The sequence below is a fragment of the Coregonus lavaretus genome (assembly GCF_964263955.1).
Source record: "Coregonus lavaretus genome assembly, chromosome: 24".
NCBI lineage: Eukaryota > Metazoa > Chordata > Actinopteri > Salmoniformes > Salmonidae > Coregonus > Coregonus lavaretus.
In genome coordinates this window covers 36770610-36792879 of record NC_140011.1, presented here as the reverse complement: position 1 = coordinate 36792879, position 22270 = coordinate 36770610, and the positions used below count along the sequence as shown (strand labels likewise).

General features: G+C 41.9%; 2 protein-coding genes across 2 annotated transcripts in view; one reads left to right on the top strand and one right to left on the bottom strand.

The window, feature by feature from the left end:
* nrg2a (neuregulin 2a) overlaps positions 1–2193 on the bottom strand; it is a gene marked incomplete at both ends in the record, with an annotated part of 135967 nt that extends 133774 nt beyond the window's left edge. Inside the window, one exon of the mRNA XM_084140744.1 lies at positions 1785–2193. Coding sequence (XP_083996870.1) covers positions 1785–2193 — 409 coding nt within the window. The remainder of the gene's footprint in view (positions 1–1784) is intronic.
* Positions 2194–5002: 2809 nt separating this feature from the next.
* Positions 5003–13301, top strand: puraa (purine-rich element binding protein Aa). The gene is made up of 2 exons (XM_084141209.1): positions 5003–5148; positions 9675–13301. Exon 2 carries the CDS (start codon positions 9752–9754, stop codon positions 10607–10609), a length of 858 nt encoding a protein of 285 aa, XP_083997335.1. The 5' UTR covers positions 5003–5148; positions 9675–9751; the 3' UTR covers positions 10610–13301.
* The last annotated feature ends 8969 nt before the right edge of the window (positions 13302–22270 follow it).

Genomic DNA, 22270 nt, shown 5'->3' with positions numbered 1-22270 from the left:
CTGCAGTCCATCCTTGTTAGTAGCATAATCCGCCCCTCACCAATCACGTGAGGAAGAAATGGCGCCTCCTTAAAGCTGGGACAGAGAGATGCTGCTAAATGCTGAACCTGGAGTGTCACAACGTTTACTCAAGACAATCAATTTAAAATGTCCTTCTCCTCACCCATCCAGCACCCCACAAGTTGTAATGGCCGCACTTCATAATAAACATACAACTCTATATTCAGAAATCTCAGAAAACCCTTTTCTCCGGTCTTGAACTTGAGCTTAAACTTGCATGTTGCTAATATCCAGGGAAGCTAGTGAATTGAATTTTGAATTGAAACAACCCTGCAAGTCACATAGCCCTACTACGAGTGAGGTATAAAACTATGGACCAATAAATTGTCAGATGTAGCTCCATTCCCGGTGGGAAAATGGAGATCCTTCATGATTTGAGTCATTTCGTGAAGGGTCGTCAGGCCCATTTCGGCCTAAAACAACTGGTCAGTTGCGGCGCGAACGAATCAGCACCATGGACAGGGGTTTAAATGGCCATTTTGCCCTTCAGCGTCACTATTCTTGTTTTAACGGATACATTCCATAAGAGCATGACCAGAATATTTTCAGCAGAGCACCAGACAGACAGTTCACACAGTTCACACAGAGAAATAAGACTGCAATTAGGGGAAATAGATCAATTTCCTCGAGGTCAAGGAAGTCAGGAGAGTTGTGTTAGTTTGATTCTGGTTGCACATTGTCAAGTCCTACACCAGAGCATAGGCTACACTAATTATGCTACTCAAAACGTGGTTAGAAACATGAAGAATTGTACATCCACTACGCCTATTTTTCCCAATGGCTGAGCTTGATAGTATCCTACGGTATTTACTGTCCGGATCTGAACATATATGGGAGAGCGCCAGAGCCTACAGGCTTAAAGCTATCATAACCATGACAGCCTCTGCTTGTGCGCACGTCAATTTCACCCCTTGACCACAGCAGTTTGTTTCCCTTTACGCAGAGATACGCATCTATGACGTAGATGGGGAAGTACAGGTTTGATGCGTCCTAACTTGTTTAAAGGGATCCACTGCCCGCACCGTTGCTATGAAAGCCCAGTGCACACGCGCAAAGCAGCTATCGGCAGAGACTAACTTTACCTGAGATTTTAGAGCTCACCTGCAGGCTACCTTATCATGGATTTAAGGAAATATATATATATATTAATTGACATCTACTACTGCCACTGTTTAGAAACTTCACCGTGATACATTTGCAAATCATGTTTGAAGAAAAAAATGCATAAACGAAAGATTTCCACGATAATAAATATACACGCATGTGCGTATAGGCCTATTGCATCGAACCTCATATTTAAGCAAAGCCACGACTATGTTGCACCTTGGGTAATTAATTCATTGTTTTAATCAATCAAATGATCCATGTCTTGCATTTCTGGAATCTTACGACATGTCAAGAGTCTGTGTGTGTGTGTGTGTGTGAGTGTGTGTGCGCGCGCGTGTGTGTGTGCGTGTGTGTGTAAACGGCATCATGTAGCCTATGGAAACCACTAGCCTAAATGTTTAGCTTGTCGAATATTGCTGCAGAGACGCCCCATGTGCACCCATCTGTCACTCACTCTCAAACATCTTTAAATCACTATGCCACATGTAGACTATAGCTATATCGACAAGGGGAGAACGTATGGCCAGTTGCAACTGAAAGAATTAGCCTACAGTCCTAATCAATTGATGTGCTTTGCCAGGATCGACTTCACTGGCAAGATTAAAGAATAAACTTACCGCAGTTTTCACACAAGATCCTCCCAACATCTTTTTTTAGATTATTCCCACTAGTATCTAGGGGAGCATATGATGCCTTGAAAACCAGGGGCTCATCAGTTGGGTCCATGAAAAAAATATACTTGTGATTCTTTATCACTGTGGTGCACGGAGCCTCCGATCCGAATTCCCCCACGGTGACGAGCTGCTCCCGTTCCAGTCCTCCGCTATTCCGCGGCCACAAGTCCAGCACTTTGACATTCACACTGTACGCCTCCGCTGAGTCGTTCAGAGGCGCGGACTGCACCTTGCCCTCGATCACCACGGCGGAATTGTAAGCCTGGTCTTGCAGGGAATTCAAACTCGGGGAGTAGCAGGCGAAAGAGACCCCGATGACCAGCATGGATAAATGAACTGAATCAAGCCTCATGCCGCCTGCTTTGGCTCGGTGGTCGCTGATCGCGTTGCGGCAGGGCTCTCTGGGCTGCGGGGCGATGGCGGTGGAGCTGGGTTGAAGGGAGAGACAGCAAATAGGCTCCAGTAGCACGGCAGCGCGGCAGACCTTGCGTAAGTGTCCATGCCATCGGGATCCGCTGCTTTTTCCGATAATTTTGCAATGGGGAAACACCAGCTAGGAACCGGAAACCGCGTAAGCTAATGATGCTGGGTTCAAAATCCCGTCACTGCATTCTGCTAAAAATACATTCTAAAATGCAAAGGCTTCGTGGATTCTCCCCTTCAGACGATGCTATATGCTGCCATAGTAGCCTATCCGCAAGACGACGCCAGTCTCTTTGCCCAAAAATTGCAGTGGTCGGGTGGGCGACTTGCTCAGCAGTGATGGTTTTCTGTATCATTCGCCACAGAGAAAATACACCAAATGCTTCAGTCAACAATTAGTTTTGTAGTCCACTTGCAAAAAAATGCATACGATTCATCCATCTAAATAAACTGTGTTTTGTTCCACGGATAATAAACCGCCTTCTCCCACTGCCCGTCTCTCTCCGCCTCCCCCACTTACCAGAGACGGAGAGAAATTATGCTGATTGCCAAAGGCTCCACCACAAAAAATAGATTTAAGATTGGAGCACTATGATATAGCCTACGCCGACACACCGACTATCGGTCACCACACTCCCCCAAACGACAACAAATGACTATCACTTCATGCTCTTCCCCATCACCAAATGGTTTCACGTTAAAATGAAATAATGAAATAATTACTGAAATGCATCACGCGTCCCTTTTTAAAATTGCTTATTAGAGTAGACATATCCCTCCAAAAAAAGGTAAAACATCGATTGAAAAAGCAGCTGTAATCAGTGCAGTAGATATAGGGGGTTTCAGCTGAGATGACGCTGCGAAAGCGATTCAAAGCCTCGGATTCTTCAACAGACTGTTTTGAATGAGTTTTGCGTCTCATTCCATTATTAAGTCATGCCCTGCATTCAGGTCACATTCGCAGCTCTGCCTCTGAAAAAAAAAATGATGCTGAGGCGCTGCATCAAATCCATACAACTAAAACAGCTGCGAATGGGCTTTAAAAACAGGAGAAGACCATATATTTCACACTATAACAATGCATGGACAGACACTTGGTGCATATTGTTTTGTGTGTGTGGGCTGTTAATGAGACATGCGTAATGGCATGGAGAGAACATACAAATTGGAATTGATTATAGGCCTATACAACACATTCAGATGCACACATCCTTCTTGTTTTTGTATAATGAATTATGTCAACTAAGTAAGGCTATAATTTGAATGCGGAGAGAGTCACTGGATGTGAAGCTGAAAGCATTCACGAAGGGCGACATCTGCTGACCAACAAACACTTCCCAGAGCAGGTGTGGAACGTGCGTCAGATTCTGAAATGCTCGCCTCGAATGTGACGATTAGCAACATAGCATACTCAACCCCAAGGAAGCCTACAAAGCAAGGTCAGACAAAGACAGACAGACCGACAAGAATAAATTACCTGGGCAACACTGAGCCTAAAACATGAAGGCTGACTAAAAACATAGAAGGAAAACTTCTCCACAGTGGTGTTACTATTTTGGCCCACTTTATCACAAAATATAGCGTTTATTGCCTATCTGGCAACATAAGAAAGCTTTAGATTTATATTTGTCCCGCCCATGAACAAAACACGAAGACCGTATTTAAATATAGAAGTTAATTGATTGATATCACCCCACCTCTCCACCAAACTTACTAAGAAAAGCTCATGAACAGCACGCACAAGTTTGACATACTAAGAGATTCTCCAACAAATAGGCCTACCTACTAACGAAAGATCTTAGATGAGTACGTGAAATGGCCCAAGAGACGCAGCAGCGATATCTCGCCCACTCCATGATCTTCCCATGGAACGCACGAGATCCGAGAGCTGTCCATGGTGCTAACCCCATCACGCCCAACTGGAGAAGCAATTTGCGCGCTCTCTCATGAGGCTATTTCAAGTGGTCTACTCAGTTGTTGTCTTATATTCTGAAAGTGCTAATAACAAATCAGTATATCCATGAGAAGACATTTGTTAATGCAATTTCGATTTAGCCACCTACCACAATAGGTCTAGATTAAACCGCCCATATAAGCTAATTAACTCGTAATTTGATACATATTCTGGGGTAAGTACTATAATACTTCTCTGGCTTTCAGGATAAGCAGGTTGGCCATATATAACGACCAATTAAAGCGAAAACCTACATACAACCTCACCTACGTTGCATTACTAGGCCTGCCGCCTACTGTACAGGATTGGGCTATGCGGAGGGAATCCTTTCTTTTACCCCAGAAAAGAAAATTACACATCTACTAGAAAGGGTTTTCAATTAATAAAAAATGTGTTCAATGAATTAAAAAGTTGTGTTCATTGAATTATGACATTGCAACAGGCGCATAGGTTAGTTACCCTTTGGCTGAACATTGAGACAGTGCACGTAGCAAATAAGTCTTCAATTTTCCGAATAAATGAAAGTAAGGACTAGATGCCTGAGTAGATTGAAGTGGAGGGATAGATTTAGTAAGAAGCAACAGCACAGGTTATGGTTCTCTTCCAAAAAAAAAATCCAGAAAGTACTAGTGGGTTGAGAAATCTTCCTCAAGCCGCAATTTCTAAAGAGCAACAGTGCGAGGCGCACGCGTCTTGCAGTTCACCCAGTAACTGAGCGTGCTGACATCAGAGGACACGCGGGCTGCGTTGAACTTGTAGGCTACGTGAGTCTCTCTCCATGCCACGACTCGCTGTTTCGTTCCATCTTGTGAAGCGGCGAATCACTGACAGTAGGCCTACAAGGAGTTATTCACCTTTGTCTTTTTCGTGTCTGTCTGCGACGAGACTACACCGAGGCTGTTCAGGCGCTCTGCCTGTAAACTAAGCGGGGTAAGATATGCCTATCCTTGTTGTAATAGGTCTGTGACTTTGGGAAGAGGACGACAGGTTTATTTACATGTCATTGGGTTAATCACTGCAAACCTCTCTCTCACTTAATCCGTCCTCCGGTATGCAAGCGATTTCCCTCAGCAGTGGACAGTAGGCAGGCAGCCTTGACGTGATAGACGAGATTTCCGGTAATATCGAAAGTAGTTGCCAGTCAAGCGATGTTGACAACTGGCACTGCAGTGAATCGACAGAAGCCACATAAGACATGTCTGCAGAATCCTATGGAGACTGACAACCTACATCGCGCCCTCTGGTTTTATTTATAGCATACCTCTACAACAATCTTAGGCGATTTTAAGTCAAGAAATATACTTTTCACACAATGACAATGTTGTCACATGGATTCACAGCCTAATCAGTGTTTTTTTGCATCCTCCTTTGTCAACCCCTTTACTGACATGGCACCTCTTGAAGTCATTATGAGATTGCTGGATATCTTGAGTATTTGACCTTTGCTTTTAATCACTTTCATGTTGCAGTGTTTTGGACCAAGCATCCTGGGCCAAAGATCAGAGAAAGTCTATAAACGTATCATTCCCTTGTATAATATTGACATATGATTCAAGACGAACACACAAAATAAAACCTGCATAATAAAACCAGCATCTGAAAATGCAACTGTAACTCCAGAGGAAGGTGGGACAAAAGTGTCAAACTGCATTTTAGAGATTTTACATCATTAAACGTGCATGTATATAGCATACAGACATAATTAGCTTAATATTTGCCACTGAGTGAAAACATGCCGAATATCCCCCCATTTTCAGAGGTGGATTCGTTTCCTTTGTGTTATTCTGCTTCTTTGAACCTTGTGCCCATGAAGATAACTCAGCCTGTTGTGGGGATAAGTCAACCTGTGTTGTGGGGATAAGTCAACCTGTTGTGGGGATAAGTCAACCTGTTGTGGGGGTAAGTCAACACTGTTATTGGGATGATCAAAAGCATGAATCCAAATAATGACATATCAAGGGACCATTGAACCAATGTTCTTGTCCATCACAGTTCCCAATCCTTGGACACATGAAGAAGACAACAGAACATTCTTATGATAAATGGAAGCGAACACCAGCCTATACAACTGATAAATGGCAACGTCTGCACTTTAAGAAGTTCTATAACACTAATATTTCAAGAAGTGTGTGTGTGAGTCTCATCAAAAGCTGCCATGCCAAAGGAGGGTGCACAAATATAAACTTAAGGGGAAAATAAATAAGAGTTATTAAACTCTTTGACTCTGACTGTACAAAATCAGCTATACATTTTCACAATTGTATCTTACCTTGGCACAATATAGTCTGATGTGTGAATCCAAAACGAAGCAGTGAGATATTTTAGTCGAAGGATATAATCACATAGGCTACAAGACAAAATAAATGATGTGACCAAATTTTCAGAGGCCTCTGCACTGATGGGCGAGAGGAGGAAAGACAAGCTAAACACTATCATATATCTATGGAATTCTATTGTCGTTGTTAAATAAAATGATTGCCTATAGGTAAAGCTGTTGTCTGACGTTTTCTGGGTCTCGATGTTAGTTGCGAGTGAGACTGAAGCAATATCAGTGTTTTTCAGCAACATCATAACAGTTTCCTCTTCGATAAAAGTTTTCCTTCGGTCTACTTCTGAAACATTTCACTTATACAATATCTCCTTTGACTTACACGTTGAATCTTAGTCTATTTGTAGCCTAACCTTGCAGTTTATTCTTAGTGAGGGTCTATTTTCGATATTTCTATTTAGTTTAAAGACATTTGTAAACTATTTGTAGACTATGATAACGTTTTGTAAAACATTTTTTCAACAAATGTCCCGTCATTCACTATTACTTTGCTCGAGAACTGCGAAATATATTTTCATTTATTAGGCTCGAGAAAGGTATTTCTTCTAATTTATTATTTTCATAAAGAAATTAGACGTTACACAAAATGTGTCCAGCAATGTGGAAATAAGCTAAGTTGGCTAGTTGAGATGTATGAAGACAAATGAAAAACACTTTAAAGCAAAGTCTATTCAGCAATAATATTAATTTAACTGTGATAAGACCAGCTACATAAAAAGCAACTGCAATCATTTTTGCTAAATAAACAATTACAAGTAGGATAGATGTAGGTGCATTTGCCGCTCCTGTCAACGTCACTTTCAAAATGAAAATAAATACAATTGTTTATTTCATTTAGTTGACAATATGCCTACAAATCACAGGCACCCACGTTTCAGTTTTCAAATGAATTGTGTCAGTGTAGGCTACAGGCCTACAAAGTCCCATTGACATTCAGGTAACATAGCCAAAATGAATATTTCTAGAACGAAACAATGTATATCATTCAATGGCCTGCACGTGGGCTAGACTAGAGAATGGAAGTAATGAATCTGTTTTATTTCTTGATAGATATTAGTTCTTAGGCCTGAAAGAGTGAATAAGCCAGCGCATGATACACCATATTTGCAATTTCTTCCTTCCTCAAGTGAACGTCAACATCATGCATATCAAACGAAGATGTTTGTCGTCATATATTATACTGTATACTATATATTTGGCTATATATCATACATTAGCTTATTCAAGTACATCTGAATAACAAGGAACTTAATCAAATCAGCATCTAATAATCTAAATATTAGATGCATTTAATTCGTTTTTGTCCCATAATAGTATACACTTATTTGTATAGTTATCTGCGTGTTCTTCTCTTCTAATAAAAAATAAAATGTATTTTATTGCAACGCTTAAATCGTTGTTGCTTTAGCATTTTCGATCAAATACACCGTTTTTAACACGTCCTTTAAATAAATTAAAAAGGAACGTAAAATGAATTAAATTAAGTTTAAATCCAATAAAAAATACATACATTTCAGCAAATATAATTATGTAGGATTAAAAATGGTTTAGTCGATTACACACGAGAGAATGTTTTATTGAACAAAAGTTACAAATCTATTTCACATAGGCAAACGATGGACTAGTTATAGTTGCTACTTCTTTAATTCACACAAGTCATAAGACAATCGTAATAGAAGCACTGTTTGGATAACATACTGTACGAAAAATAATCTTAAACTATCCAATCGGACTTTGATAAGACGGAATTTTATGACTAATGATTAATAGGCTATACATATCTAGTTTTTGGCTTACAGTTGAACAACTTCCATTTCAAATAAAGTAATGTCTTAGTTATGTCAATTATCATATTTAAATATGTAACATTGACATTTTAAGTTTAATTAAAATGTTGTGCATTTGTCTTATTTGCGCAGTTTGGAACTCGTGAGATCAGGTTGCATATGACAGGATCGCTAGGCCTACTATTTTCATATTCAAATCAAGAGACATGGCTTTCATAAAAAATAAACATCCGATGAACCTAGGCCTAGGCCTAAAATCGGAGAAACGAGTAGGTATCACAAATGTGCAATCATGAAATGTAGGCCTACAATCTATTCTAGTAGGCCTAACAAATACTCTATTTGGTAGGCCTATAGGCTACTCTCTTTTTGGTAGGCCTAACTAAACGAATGGTAACGGTTCTTTTAAGTAGACTACATTGACAGGGGATTGAAAAAAAATACTCACCCTATCACCATGATAGCGTGTCTGTCTGGGCCTAAATTGTGTCATATCATCCCAAGGTCGAAACAGGAAAGGTGGGTAACAACAACTGTATGTAAACGAAAAATAAATAAGCCAAACAGAGACACTTAAATCAACAGACTATGTTATTAAACCTGGCAGCAGACCTTTTATTTTGTTTCCAAATAGGGGTTTCACTTACAATACTTAATATAGAGACAGGGAACAGGTTTCCAAATGTCACGAATCGAGGCTTTCAGATTGATTTGGTAACAGTGGCGGTTAATTAGTAGCCCTACATTGGATAGACTAACAGTGCATAGACAGATATGGGTAAAATGTACCTTTTGGCCTAGATAGCCATTGGGTTTCATACTTAACCTACTACCAAAGTAGTAATAGATGGTAGGCCTACAGAGTATTTTCACGCTGCAAGGGCAACCCTAACGCATGTGGCCTAATGTAAAATGTTACCTTGAATGTGAGGCTCTGGAATGTATTGCGGCCACCGTAAACTGTCACCAATTCTATGCATGGTTATTCGCAAACTTAACAGACAATAACCAATAGTGCAATAACATAGTAATAACCCCAGTTAGAGGAATTAAGCCCTTTTTACGCATAGACCTACGGTTTTACGCATTAAGGTTTTATATACACGATCCAAGTAAAATGCCACGATTATTGCACTTCAGGATTGCTCTTAATCCAAATCGACAGTCAAAATAATAACTTCGATTTCAGCTTTGAAGTGGTAAGCTTGCATCACAATAAACCTGAGAATTTAGACGCCGATGAAAAGCGGCAATTCTGTATTTAGGCCTAAAGGATATTATAGAATTTCCACTTTGAGGCCCCCTCAATAGATATTCTTCTTGTATTTCCCTCTGTGTAGATCTCGCGAGAGTGGTGGCGTGGCTGGCTGGCTGTGGGGTTGCAGTAGACAGAGGGAGAAGGCAGGCAGGCAGCATCATGGCGGACAGAGACAGTGGAAGTGAGCAGGGAGGAGCAGCAACGGGCCCGGGCGTCGGTTCCATGCACCCAGTGACAGGAGGGGCGGGCTCGGCTTCCGGGCTGCAACACGAGACGCAAGAGCTGGCGTCGAAACGGGTTGACATTCAAAACAAACGTTTCTACCTGGACGTGAAGCAGAACGCAAAAGGCCGCTTCTTGAAGATAGCTGAAGTCGGGGCCGGGGGAAACAAGAGCCGCCTCACTCTCTCCATGTCAGTGGCAGTCGAGTTCCGTGACTACTTAGGGGACTTCATCGAACATTATGCCCAATTAGGTCCTAGCAATCCGGACATCGCACAGGATGAGCCGAGACGAGCACTTAAAAGCGAATTCTTGGTCAGGGAGAATCGGAAGTACTACATGGATCTGAAAGAGAACCAGAGAGGCCGGTTTCTGAGGATTCGACAGACCGTGAACCGGGGGCCCGGTTTGGGATCCACGCAAGGCCAGACGATTGCTCTGCCTGCCCAGGGACTTATTGAGTTTCGTGACGCCTTGGCCAAACTCATTGACGACTACGGAGTAGATGACGAACCTGCGGAGTTGCCGGAGGGGACCTCCTTGACAGTGGACAACAAACGCTTTTTCTTCGACGTGGGCTCCAATAAATACGGAGTGTTCATGAGGGTAAGCGAGGTGAAGCCAACATACCGCAACTCTATCACCGTGCCCTACAAAGTGTGGTCCAAATTTGGAAATACGTTCTGTAAATACGCGGAGGAGATGAAGAAGATCCAGGAGAAACAGCGGGAGAAAAGGGCATGTGAGATGCAGCAACAAGAGGAGATGCATGCTGATGATGCAGACGAGGATTGATATATAGAGAGCAAAAACATGCAACAAAATAATCAAAATAACAAAAAGAGAAATTATAATAACTTTACTGTAAAAAGAAAGAAATCTAAAGATTGAACTGTAACTGTTTAACTCCAAGGGAGCACCACCCACAAAAAATAAACCTCCACAAACTGACAGTTAAGACATGTTGTCACCCATCGCTGGATGTTACCCACTTACCCACCATTAATACAGTAAGCGGCTGCTAAACCAAGTAATAACATTATATATGAACCGTGTTTCCTACTTGATGACAGATGATAAAGAACTGAGTGTTTATTTCTCTTATTAACCAATAACTTTTGTACACGTTAAAGATATTATAAAAAGTGTTTGCAATGTTCAAATGGAATTATTGCCGAGTTATGAGAAACAAGTCTTTTTCATTTGACTTCAGCACAAATCAGATATTTTAGTTTTTTTTTAACCAAAATTGAAAACCTTTTTAAGAGGTTGACATAGCGTAGGCCTACTTGCCACCCTATTTACCTTTACCTGTGAGTAGAGATTTGTTTACACATAAATCATATGAGGGCTAGGCCTGCTTTGGATTGTTTTTTTTTTATGTCATGCAGTCTACCTATGTACTTTTTTCAATGTCATCCAACGAAATAAGTGCTCTCTCGTGCAATATGCATTGCATTGAACTCGAACACATTGAGCTGGTCAATGGAACTCGACATGAAGACTTTCAAGAGGAATATTACTGTTGTAACTTTTGTTTCAATTGAAATTGTCGTCATGCAGATCGGTATACTATAGACTATCTTTGTGTCTCGTTGTCATGCAATGTGTTTTTAAAAAGGTACCCGTCTTAGATTAAGGAAGTGCAGTGACAACATGCAGCAAATTACATGAGAAGTGGTTGAGAACAGCATATTTGTCATATAGACCACTCAACCCTGCTAGCAGCACGTCATTGGCATCATGGTCTGCTAATAAAAAAAGTAAAGCATGGTTTTGTGAATCTGAAATGTATGTCAACTTCAGCACTTATGGATAAGAGGTTTTCTGTTGGGGAATTTGACACACAGAGGACCAGCAAATATCAGCCAACCAATAGGATGCCAATGTACCAATGAGTGCTGTTGCTGCATGTTTACCTGTACAAAGCCTGATGTTGGTTTTCACATATTGTGGCTCAAGGACTCCTCTCCAAGCTGTTTTTCAACCCTGCAAATGCTCAACTGATCTTTAGATTGAATGCTGGTCTGAATATCTCAGTTGTTTCCAAAGAAGCTGGCAACAATCAGATCATGTCAAATTTACCCCAGTATTCAGTGAAAAGATCACCTGGCATATTGGATTGAGTAAAAAGCAGCAGGCCTAACTGTCCTTGAGCCCCCCTGGTTAGAGCCACTGGTGTAAATGACACCCGGATGGGAGAGTCCTCCTCGGCATATAAACAACCTGGTGCCTTAAACACTCTGCATGATTACATGCTGGCCTGATGCTTTGGATCACAGTTTGGGTTTTAGTTTGTTTCCGTATTGCTTTTCCGTGTGCCACAGCACAACTTGTGTTGCTAAAGGGTTCATTAAGAACCCTTAACAAAAGAAAAAGAGCAGATTACTACGATTTTTCTGCAACCTTTCCCCCTTCCCCAATCTCCCTCTCATCCCCGAGCCATCCAGGTATCGGCCTACATGGAAACATGGAAGGGGGTGGTCACCTAGAAGACGATGCGTATGAGCCTGCTCTTCACAGGCCCAGCCCGGTGAGGTGGAGCAGAGAGCAGGGGCTGACTGGTAACATCACTGTGGACTGGATTGAGAACGCTTGTTGGAGGCCCTCTTGTGATGCTCTCTGTGCGTAGTTCTACGGCTTGGGCAGTAATGTGTAATTTGTAAGTTGCTAAAGACCTCAATTAGGGGGGAGTAGTAAGCATGTCTTATTTTGATTTGTGTTTAGTTTTTTAGTTTTAACTTTTCAGCGTTATTCCACATCATTTGTCATTTTGAATGTTGTTTTTTTGCTCACAATAGATATTTTATTTTCAGTGCAACATTTCATTACTGTGTGCAATATCGTATGTGCCAATGGTGGCAATATGTATATCAATTAAATATATGATTAATATTTGAACGCATGTGGCTGAATTCCATGTTTATTTATCTTCAAGGTTTTAAATACCTTTATATGCACTTAAACAAAAGTCCAACCTGGGAGGAGAAGTCAATCCAACAAAGCAAGCTTCATCCTTCCTGATGAGGACACAACCAACACCCTAACATTCACAATAACTAACATGCTGAGGAATAGTGTTGTCTGTCTCGTAGGCCTCTATCACCTCTCCCTATGGCTTGGGAAGAGTGAAGGGATGGGGTGATTGTTGGGGCTGAAAATATGTTGAGTTTTGGTGAAAAGGAAAAGCAGATTACAGCCTTGTTTCTTGATTTGGTACGATACTTATGAAGGTGTATGGTGAACTCCTTCCTGTCTTCAGTGGTTGAGGTTTGTAGCGCATTGCTTTCCCAGGTGGATGAAATGTCAGACCAATATTACTTTGAAATGATCTCAACAAGGAATGTCTTTTTGTCTCACGTTGCTACCCTTTTCAAACAGGATTATGGATTAACTCATTCGGTGGTGATGCATCGAATATAATTTATGTACATTTTACAAAAATAAATGTAATTTACCCACATCTGACATAAATGTATCTTCAATATGTATGTGCCTTTTCTCATGTGGTTCTCTTCTGTGAGATTGCCAAACTGGGTAGGGTTTCTACTCAATGTCTATTTTCGGTTATGAATATTGCTGTGCTCCAGAAACACCAGCTAATCTATCAGATACTAGAGCATCATATCGCCCATTACATGTTTGTGATTGCTTTATTTACTATGTTATAATGGATATGGTTTGCAGTGATTTTTGATATGAGCTTTGTGTTTTATTCTAGGATTACCTTTTGTTTTGCCAAGCAATAACCTACAGACACTTGTAAACTAACACTCACAGCTCAATGTTCTACCACCACCATGTGTAGCAGCTAATTGGTTCTAGGTTTCCATACCACCTGAATTACAATTGTTAAACTGCACATGTCCAAATCCTAACCTGAAATCTGCACACAACTCAAATGTGTGTGCAGATCTCCCATTGACATCAATGGCCGATTTTAAGTCAGGAGGAGGGACATATTTGGTGTGCTTGAATCTATAGATGTTTGAATATTATTGTCACTGCTGGACTACTAGAGAAAACCAGCACATGCACTGCCAGTAGAGAGACTAAAACATTATTTTTTGGGTTAACAGAAGATTTAGGACTGGCAATGATATATATTATAAAAACACTACCTCTAGAGAAGAGGCATCACATGGTCATGATTACTCTTTCACAATCTCCAGTGTTAAATACTCAGATACACTTTTGTAGAGTCTGTTCAAGATCTTCACTGCTTGTGTAGATTCACATTTGTCCTAGGCTACCCATGGACATCCACGCATGAAGGTCAAGCAAATTCCTTTCTGGCAGGTGTTAGAATAGAATTAGACCTGCTGTTTGTGATGCAAAGGCAATGTAAACATTGAAATGCAATGCAAAGAAATGTACAGGTATGTATTTATATATCCTGCCCGTATATAATAATAATATGCCATTTAGCAGACGCTTTTATCCAAAGCGACTTACAGTCATGTATGCATACATTTTTACGTATGGGTGGTCCCGGGGATCGAACCCACTACCCTGGCGTTACAAGCGCCATGCTCTACCAATTGAGCTACAGAGGACCACATTTGTTTAGTCAAATGTTTAATTCATATACCCAAAATGGCCACGTGGCATACTTGCAGCAAGGGCAAACTGAACTCTGCTACAGTGGCAATATTTATGAATCTTATGATGACACCGGTCATGATATATGTAATGTTCACATTCAAGTCTGCTGCTGTATGCCACAGTGATGCATGTTTCATGTTGTGCTGGCTCTAGTCATCTTGTGCTTTTTAGCCAGCAGGTGGCTCTATCTAACCAATCCACAATCTTCATAGTAACATGGATGTCTGGTGGCTCCCTCTGAAGTGGGATGGCGTGCAAGGAGGCCATGGAAAGTGTCAAAATCAAATACATTTTTATTTGTCACATGCGCCGAATACAACAGGTGTAGACTTAACCGTGAAATGTTTGCTTACGAGCCCTTCTCAACGATGCAGAGTAAAAGTGATTAGGCATCAGGATAGATAATAATACGAGTAAAATAAAGAACAGCGTAGCAGCAGCAAATGACGAGTTTAAAAGTATGTGTGTTCGTATGTAGTGTATGTATCTATATATACACACAGTTGAAGTCGGAAGTTTACATACACCTTAGCCAACTACATTTCAACTCAGTTTTTCATAATTCCTGACATTTAATCCTAGTAAAAATTCCCTGTCTTAGGTCAGTTAGGATCACCACTTTATTTTAAGAATGTGAAATGTCAGAATAATAGTAGAGAGAATGATTTATTTAAGTATTTCTTTCTTTCATCACATTCCCAGTGGGTCAGAAGTTTACATACACTCAATTAGTATTTGGTAGCATTGCTTTTAAATAGGTTAACTTGGGTCAAACATTTCGGGTAGCCTTCCACAAGCTTCCCACAATAAGTTGGGTGAATTTTGGCCCATTCCTCCTGACAGAGCTGGTGTAACTGAGTCAGGTTTGTAGGCCTCCTTGCTCGCACACGCTTTTTCAGTTCTGCCCACACATTTTCTATAGGATTGAGGTCAGGGCTTTGTGATGGCCACTCCAATACCTTGACTTTGTTGTCCTTCAGCCATTTTGCCACAACTTTGGAAGTAGGCTTGGGGTCATTGTCCATTTGGAAGACCCATTTGCGACCAAGCTTTAACTTTTTGACTGATGTCTTGAGATGTTGCTTCAATATATCCACATAATTCTTGTTCCGTCAGACCAGAGGACATTTCTCCAAAAAGTACAATCTTTGTCCCCATGTGCAGTTGCAAACCGTAGTCTGGCCTTTTTATGGCGGTTTTGGAGCAGTGGCTTCTTCCTTGCTGAGCGGCCTTTCAGGTTATGTCGATATAGGACTCATTTTACTGTGGATATAGATACTTTTGTACCTGTTTCCTCCAGCATCTTCACAAGGTCCTTTGCTGTTGTTCTGGGATTGATTTGCACTTTTCGCACCAAAGTACGATCATCTCGAGGAGACAGAACACGTCTCCTTCCTGAGCGGTATGACGGCTGCGTGGTCCCATGGTGTTTATACTTGCATACTATTGTTTGTACAGATGAACGTGGTACCTTCAGGTGTGGGGAAAAAAATTATTTAGTCAGCCACCAATTGTGCAAGTTCTCCCACTTAAAAAGATGAGAGAGGCCTGTAATTTTCATCATAGGTACATGTCAACTATGACAGACAAAATGAGAATTTTTTTCTCCAGAAAATCACATTGTAGGATTTTTTATGAATTTATTTGCAAATTATGGTGGGAAATAAGTATTTGGTCAAGAACAAAAGTTTCTCAATACTTTGTTATATACCCTTTGTTGGCAATGACACAGGTCAAACATTTTCTGTAAGTCTTCACAAGGTTTTCACACACTGTTGCTGGTATTTTGGCCCATTCCTCCATGCAGATCTCCTCTAGAGCAGTGATGTTTTGGGGCTGTCGCTGGGCAACACGGACTTTCAACTCCCTCCAAAGATTTTCTATGGGGTTGAGATCTGGAGACTGGCTAGGCCACTCCAGGACCTTGGCGGTGTGTTTGGGATCACTCCAGGACCGGGCGGTGTGTTTGGGATCATTGTCATGCTGAAAGACCCAGCCACGTTTCATCTTCAATGCCCTTGCTGATGGAAGGAGGTTTTCACTCAAAATCTCACGATACATGGCCCCATTCATTCTTTCCTTTACACGGATCAGTCGTCCTGGTCCCTTTGCAGAAAAACAGCCCCAAAGCATGATGTTTCCACCCCCATGCTTCACAGTAGGTATGGTGTTCTTTGGATGCAACTCAGCATTCTTTGTCCTCCAAACACGACGAGTTGAGTTTTTACCAAAAAGTTCTATTTTGGTTTCATCTGACCATATGACATTCTCCCAATCCTCTTCTGGATCATCCAAATGCACTCTAGCAAACTTCAGACGGGCCTGGACATGTACTGGCTTAAGCAGGGGGACACGTCTGGCACTGCAGGATTTGAGTCCCTGGTGGCGTAGTGTGTTACTGATGGTAGGCTTTGTTACTTTGGTCCCAGCTCTCTGCAGGTCATTCACTAGGTCCCCCCGTGTGGTTCTGGGGTTTTTGCTCACCGTTCTTGTGATCATTTTGACCCCACGGGGTGAGATCTTGCATGGAGCCCCAGATCGAGGGAGATTATCAGTGGTCTTGTATGTCTTCCATTTCCTAATAATTGCTCCCACAGTTGATTTCTTCAAACCAAGCTGCTTACCTATTGCAGATTCAGTCTTCCCAGCCTGGTGCAGGTCTACAATTTTGTTTCTGGTGTCCTTTGACAGCTCTTTGTTCTTGGCCATGGTGGAGTTTGGAGTGTGACTGTTTGAGGTTGTGGATAGGTGTCTTTTATACTGATAACAAGTTCAAACAGGTGCCATTAATACAGGTAACGAGTGGAGGACAGAGGAGCCTCTTAAAGAAGAAGTTACAGGTCTGTGAGAGCCAGAAATCTTGCTTGTTTGTAGGTGACCAAATACTTATTTTCCACCATAATTTGCAAATAAATTCATTAAAAATCCTACAATGTGATTTTCTGGATTTTCTTCTTCTCAATTTGTCTGTCATAGTTGACTTGTAACTACGATGAAAATTACAGGCCTCTCTCATCTTTTTAAGTGGGAGAACATGCACAATTGGTGGCTGACTAAATACTTTTTTTCCCCACTGTATATATATATATATATATGTATATGTGTGTCTATATAGTCTTGTGAGTGTTTATAGTCATTGCAAGATAGGGTCATCCATTAACTATTTCACAGCCGTATGGACTATTTAGCAGTCTTAAGGCTTGGGGGTAGAAGCTGTCTGAGAATTGAGCATTTTTCAAACACCTGAAACAGCTTTTCCCTGAAATCTAGAGCTATAATAATTATGCTTAATTCTATGTCAAAAATATGTCAAAGTTTATGCATATCTAAGCATACCTCCTGAGCTGTCTGTATCCTCCTGACTGACTGGTGGTTCTTTTTTTAAGGAAACAAAATATGCTTCTCTGCGTCTCTACAAAAATCTGGGTAAAGGCTGAAAGGAATTTGAATCTTATTCAGTACATTTAGTTATTGCTTGCTTTTCTAAAGTCTATCAACCTTGCCAGCAGGCATGCCAGCTAAGATAGTTAGACAAGCTAGCTACTCTAACTTGATTGATAGCCTGAAATGGCTTCTTCGTAGCTAATTATAAGGTTGGGAACCTATCTGGGCTAGCTAAAGCCAACTTCATAAAATTGGGTGGCTAGTAGTATTTCAGAGAAACAACACCAAAAAAATAATACTTTTTTAAACAGGACAAATCTGAGGGGGCACGTGCCCCCTATAGGCATGACGCCTCTGGTCACAGGGACCCATTGGGTGCAAGTCCCAATAGGGCTACCTCTACATTTGCTACAATATCATAAGGACAAATAGAAAGGGAAAGGAAAGCGGATACCCAGTCAGTTGTACAACTGAATGCATTCAACTGAAATGTGCCTTCCGCATTTAACCCAAATGGTAGATGCATTGCAAAACCACGTCATAAAATATAACTGACTTTGGGCAAATTTGAATAGCTTTTTACCTATGGATAAGATGAAGAAACTTAAATGAAAACCAGTTTCCAAGGTTTGAATGTCCTAACCTGATTAAATTGTGACTGAAGGAAGTGACTAGGCTGCGTTCACACAGGCAGCCCAATTCATATATTTTTTCCACTAATAGGTATTGTATTTAATTTCTTACCCCTTTTTCTCCCCAATTGGTAGTTACAGTCTTGTCCCATCGCTGCAACTCCCGTATGGACTCGGGAGAGGCGAAGGTCAAGAGCCATGCGTCCTCCGAAACACTACCCTGCCAAGCCGCGCACTGCTTCTTGACCCACTGCTTGCTTAACCTGGAAGCCAACCGCACCAATGTGTCGAAGTAAACGCTGTACAACTGCGACCGAAGTCAGCGTGCATGCGCCCAGCCCGCCACAAGGAGTCGCTAGAGCACGATGGGACAAGGTCATCCGGCCAGCCAAACCCTCCCCGAAACCGGACGACGCTGGGCCAATTGTGCGCCGTCTCCCGGTCGCGGCCGGCTGCGACACAGCCTGGGATCGAACCCGGGTCTGTAGTGATGCAGTGCCTTAGACCGCTGCGCCACTCGGGAGGCCCCCACTAATAGGTCTTTTGACCAATCACATCAGATCTTTTTCAGAGCTGATCTGATTGGTCAAAAGACCAATTAGTGAAAAAAACGATCAGAATTGGGCTGCCTGTCTAAACACAGCCATGTGACCACGCCACAACACAAGTGATAGCCTACTGCAGGTGGATATCTCTCACTTTAACGGCACCAGAAGATAAATGGTAAGCAGTTGTCAATACCTTTATCAAAAGCTTCCTTACCTGTAGACCTACCGGAGTTGCAGAACTTGCTATTCGTGAAGGGCAGCATGGCTCTGGCTTTGGAATGCATCTTTCTTCCTTTCTGCCTGCCAACCCGGCTTGTTCAAAGTAAATGAAACAAATGTGATTCTAACCATAGATACCCTATTCAATTACTATTTATTCTTAATTATATGATTCTAACAGCAGGCTAGGTAACAAATAAGCCAAGTTACCAAGATGCCCTGACCTACTTACCCCGCTCCCACCAAGCATGGTCGGCTGAGTTATGAAATTTGCAGCGCCATTGTCAATTAGAGTAGGCGCAAACTTCTTAGATGCCATATTTTGTAACTTTCTGCAATTCTTTTAAATAGGCATATATGATAAATATATTTAATTTTAGTCATTTAGCAGACGCTCTTATCCAGAGTGACTTACAGTTAGTGCATTCATCCTTTGGAAATACAAGGCACCTAGAAGTAATTATATAATTGTTACTCATGAGAAATCTGATTGTGCTGCTGCTGCTTCTTCTGTGGATCATAGCAGGAGGTTGGCAACCAACTTTAAGGTGCAAAAACGCCACCTATTGGATTGGAGTGTGGACCAGAGACAGGGAAGGTCTAAATCCTACCCATTATTCTAGTCTCCTTAAGGAAACAAAATACATAATTAAATACTACATCCCCTGAAGATTTCCCCAGCAGTTCACTTACACTTGGCTCCTCAATTACTCCTTAAATCTGATAACAATCTCTCCCTTTCCCTCCCATATTTCTGGCACTGAAATAGCACGTCTTCCACTGTCTCCATCTCCTCCTGACAGTGATCACACCTCCCAGTCTGATGTTTTCCTACCAATTTCAATGTACTGTTGAGCCTTGTGTGTCCCAGTCTCAGCCTTGTGATTACACTTTCCTCCCTTCTCTCTGGACCTGAGGACCTCCCTGCCCCCACCTTTTATTACACTTTCCTCCCTTCTCTCTGGACCTGAGGACCTCCCTGCCCCCACCTTTTTTTACACTTTCCTCCCTTCTCTCTGTACCTGATTGACAGTTCCATTTCAACATTTGGATGTTTGAGAGCCTGCTTGGCGAAAACATCCACCTCCTCATTCCCCTCTACTCCCACATGAGCTGGTCCGCAGAGGAACATCACAAATACCCCCATCTGTCTCACCCTACACAAGCACTGCAAAACCTCATACAATACATCCTGTTTGCTCCGATACACAAATTAATTTAAGCTCATCAGTGCTGCACAGGAGTTAGAGCAGATGACTACCCTGTCTGGCTTCACCTCCTCCACCCACTCTGCAGCCAAGAGTATGGCCATCAACTCCGTTGTGTATACGGATAAATTATCCATTGCTCTTTTTGTCACTGCCCCCTTTAACTCAGGAACACTAAAAGCTGCACCTGTCCTCCCTGTTTTAGGGTCCTTAGATCCATCTGTGAATATATTCCAGACAGCATAGTGCTAAGTTCTTAAATGTTTACTTACAATATTTACTGTATCTACACCTTCCTCACTAGCTCTTACCCTGTCAAGCATGCAGCACTGCCACCGGGGAGGTCCTGACTGTTCCACTACATATTCTTAGAGCTTGAGCCTGGATTACATCTGCTGATCCATATCCTACACTACCATAGTGGAGTGATGACCTTGATAGCACTATATATAACGCTTCCAACACCATTCTTTCTGCTCCCCACTCCATTACTGACAGGCAATGCATCACATTCAATATTATCTTTCCTTTGATAACTACTCTGTTAATATGTTCCGCCTATGTCATTCGAGTGTCAAACCAGACCCCCAAGAACCTAAACACTCCCACCCTCTCCAGATTCCTCCCGTACAGCTTCAGGCATATTTCTTCCCCAACCTTCCTTTTAGTAAAAAACACGGTCTGTGTTTTCTCAACTGAGAACTTAAAGCCCCACTTGAGGGACCACTGCTCAACTTCTCTGATCGCTTCTTGAACTCTCCCGGCTGTATGGGTAATATTTCTCGCTCTCTTCCACAGTGCCCCGTCATCCACAAACAATGACCTCCCAATATCTGATCACACCTGGGAGAATACATCATCAATCATAATGGAGAATAACAAAGGACTAATCACACTTCCCTGGAGGGTACCATTATCTACCTCGTAACGTTCTGACATACAGCTCCTCACCCTGTATTGATCGTCCAAAAAGAAAGTATTTTATCCAGTTACAAAAACCTTCCTCCAACCCCCATGCCTTCCAGTTTGATAAGCAGGCCCTCCTTCCACATCATATCATAGGCCTTCTCTACATCAAAGTAAATGGCTACCACCACCTCCTTATTTGCCTGTGCCTTCCATATGACTGACTAGAACCCATTTGTTCTGATGACATTAGGCCTCTACTCTCCAGGAAGTACATCAGCCTTTCTGTTATCATCCTTTCCATAAGTTTACAGACATGAGATGTCAACGCTATCAGCCTATAACTTGATGGATTAGTAGGATCTTTCCCAGGTTTCCGTATCGGCACCACTACTGCCTGCTTCCAACTGTCAGGCAGCTTCCCTTCCTGCCACACCGTATTGTAAAAGCCCAATACTTTTGCCATTGCGGTGTCACTGAGATGAGCCATCATGATGTAACACATCTAATCCTTTCCAGTAGATGTTACCCCAGCTTTAACTATCGCTCTCTTCATCTCATGCAATGTAAAAGGGGCATTGAATGCATCCTCCACCACTTCTCTCTGATCCAGAATCCCTGGACGCTCTCCTCTGACACTCTCTTTTGCACACTGTCCCTCCGTCAGATTATTTGAGCTGTCCATCTTCACAAATGCCTGTGCTAATATCTCTGCCTTCTCCATGTCTCTCACTGCAACAGTCTCCCCACTTTTCAGCACAGGGAGATCCCAATCTCGTCTGACCCCACTCATCCTCTTAATCATCCCCCATACTGTCAGGGCGTGTGTAGGTGTAGTGTAGGAAATCAGATGCAGGACGCAGACGGTAGGTTCCAAATGCTGTATTCCGGCCCAAACACAGGCAACAGGGCAACAAAGCCCAACAGCTAAACTACGCACAAGGCGTATAGGCA

Bases quoted from the DNA above. Each gene is read 5' to 3' on its own strand.
- puraa (XM_084141209.1), top strand. From the start codon at position 9,752: ATGGCGGACAGAGACAGTGGAAGTGAGCAGGGAGGAGCAGCAACGGGC.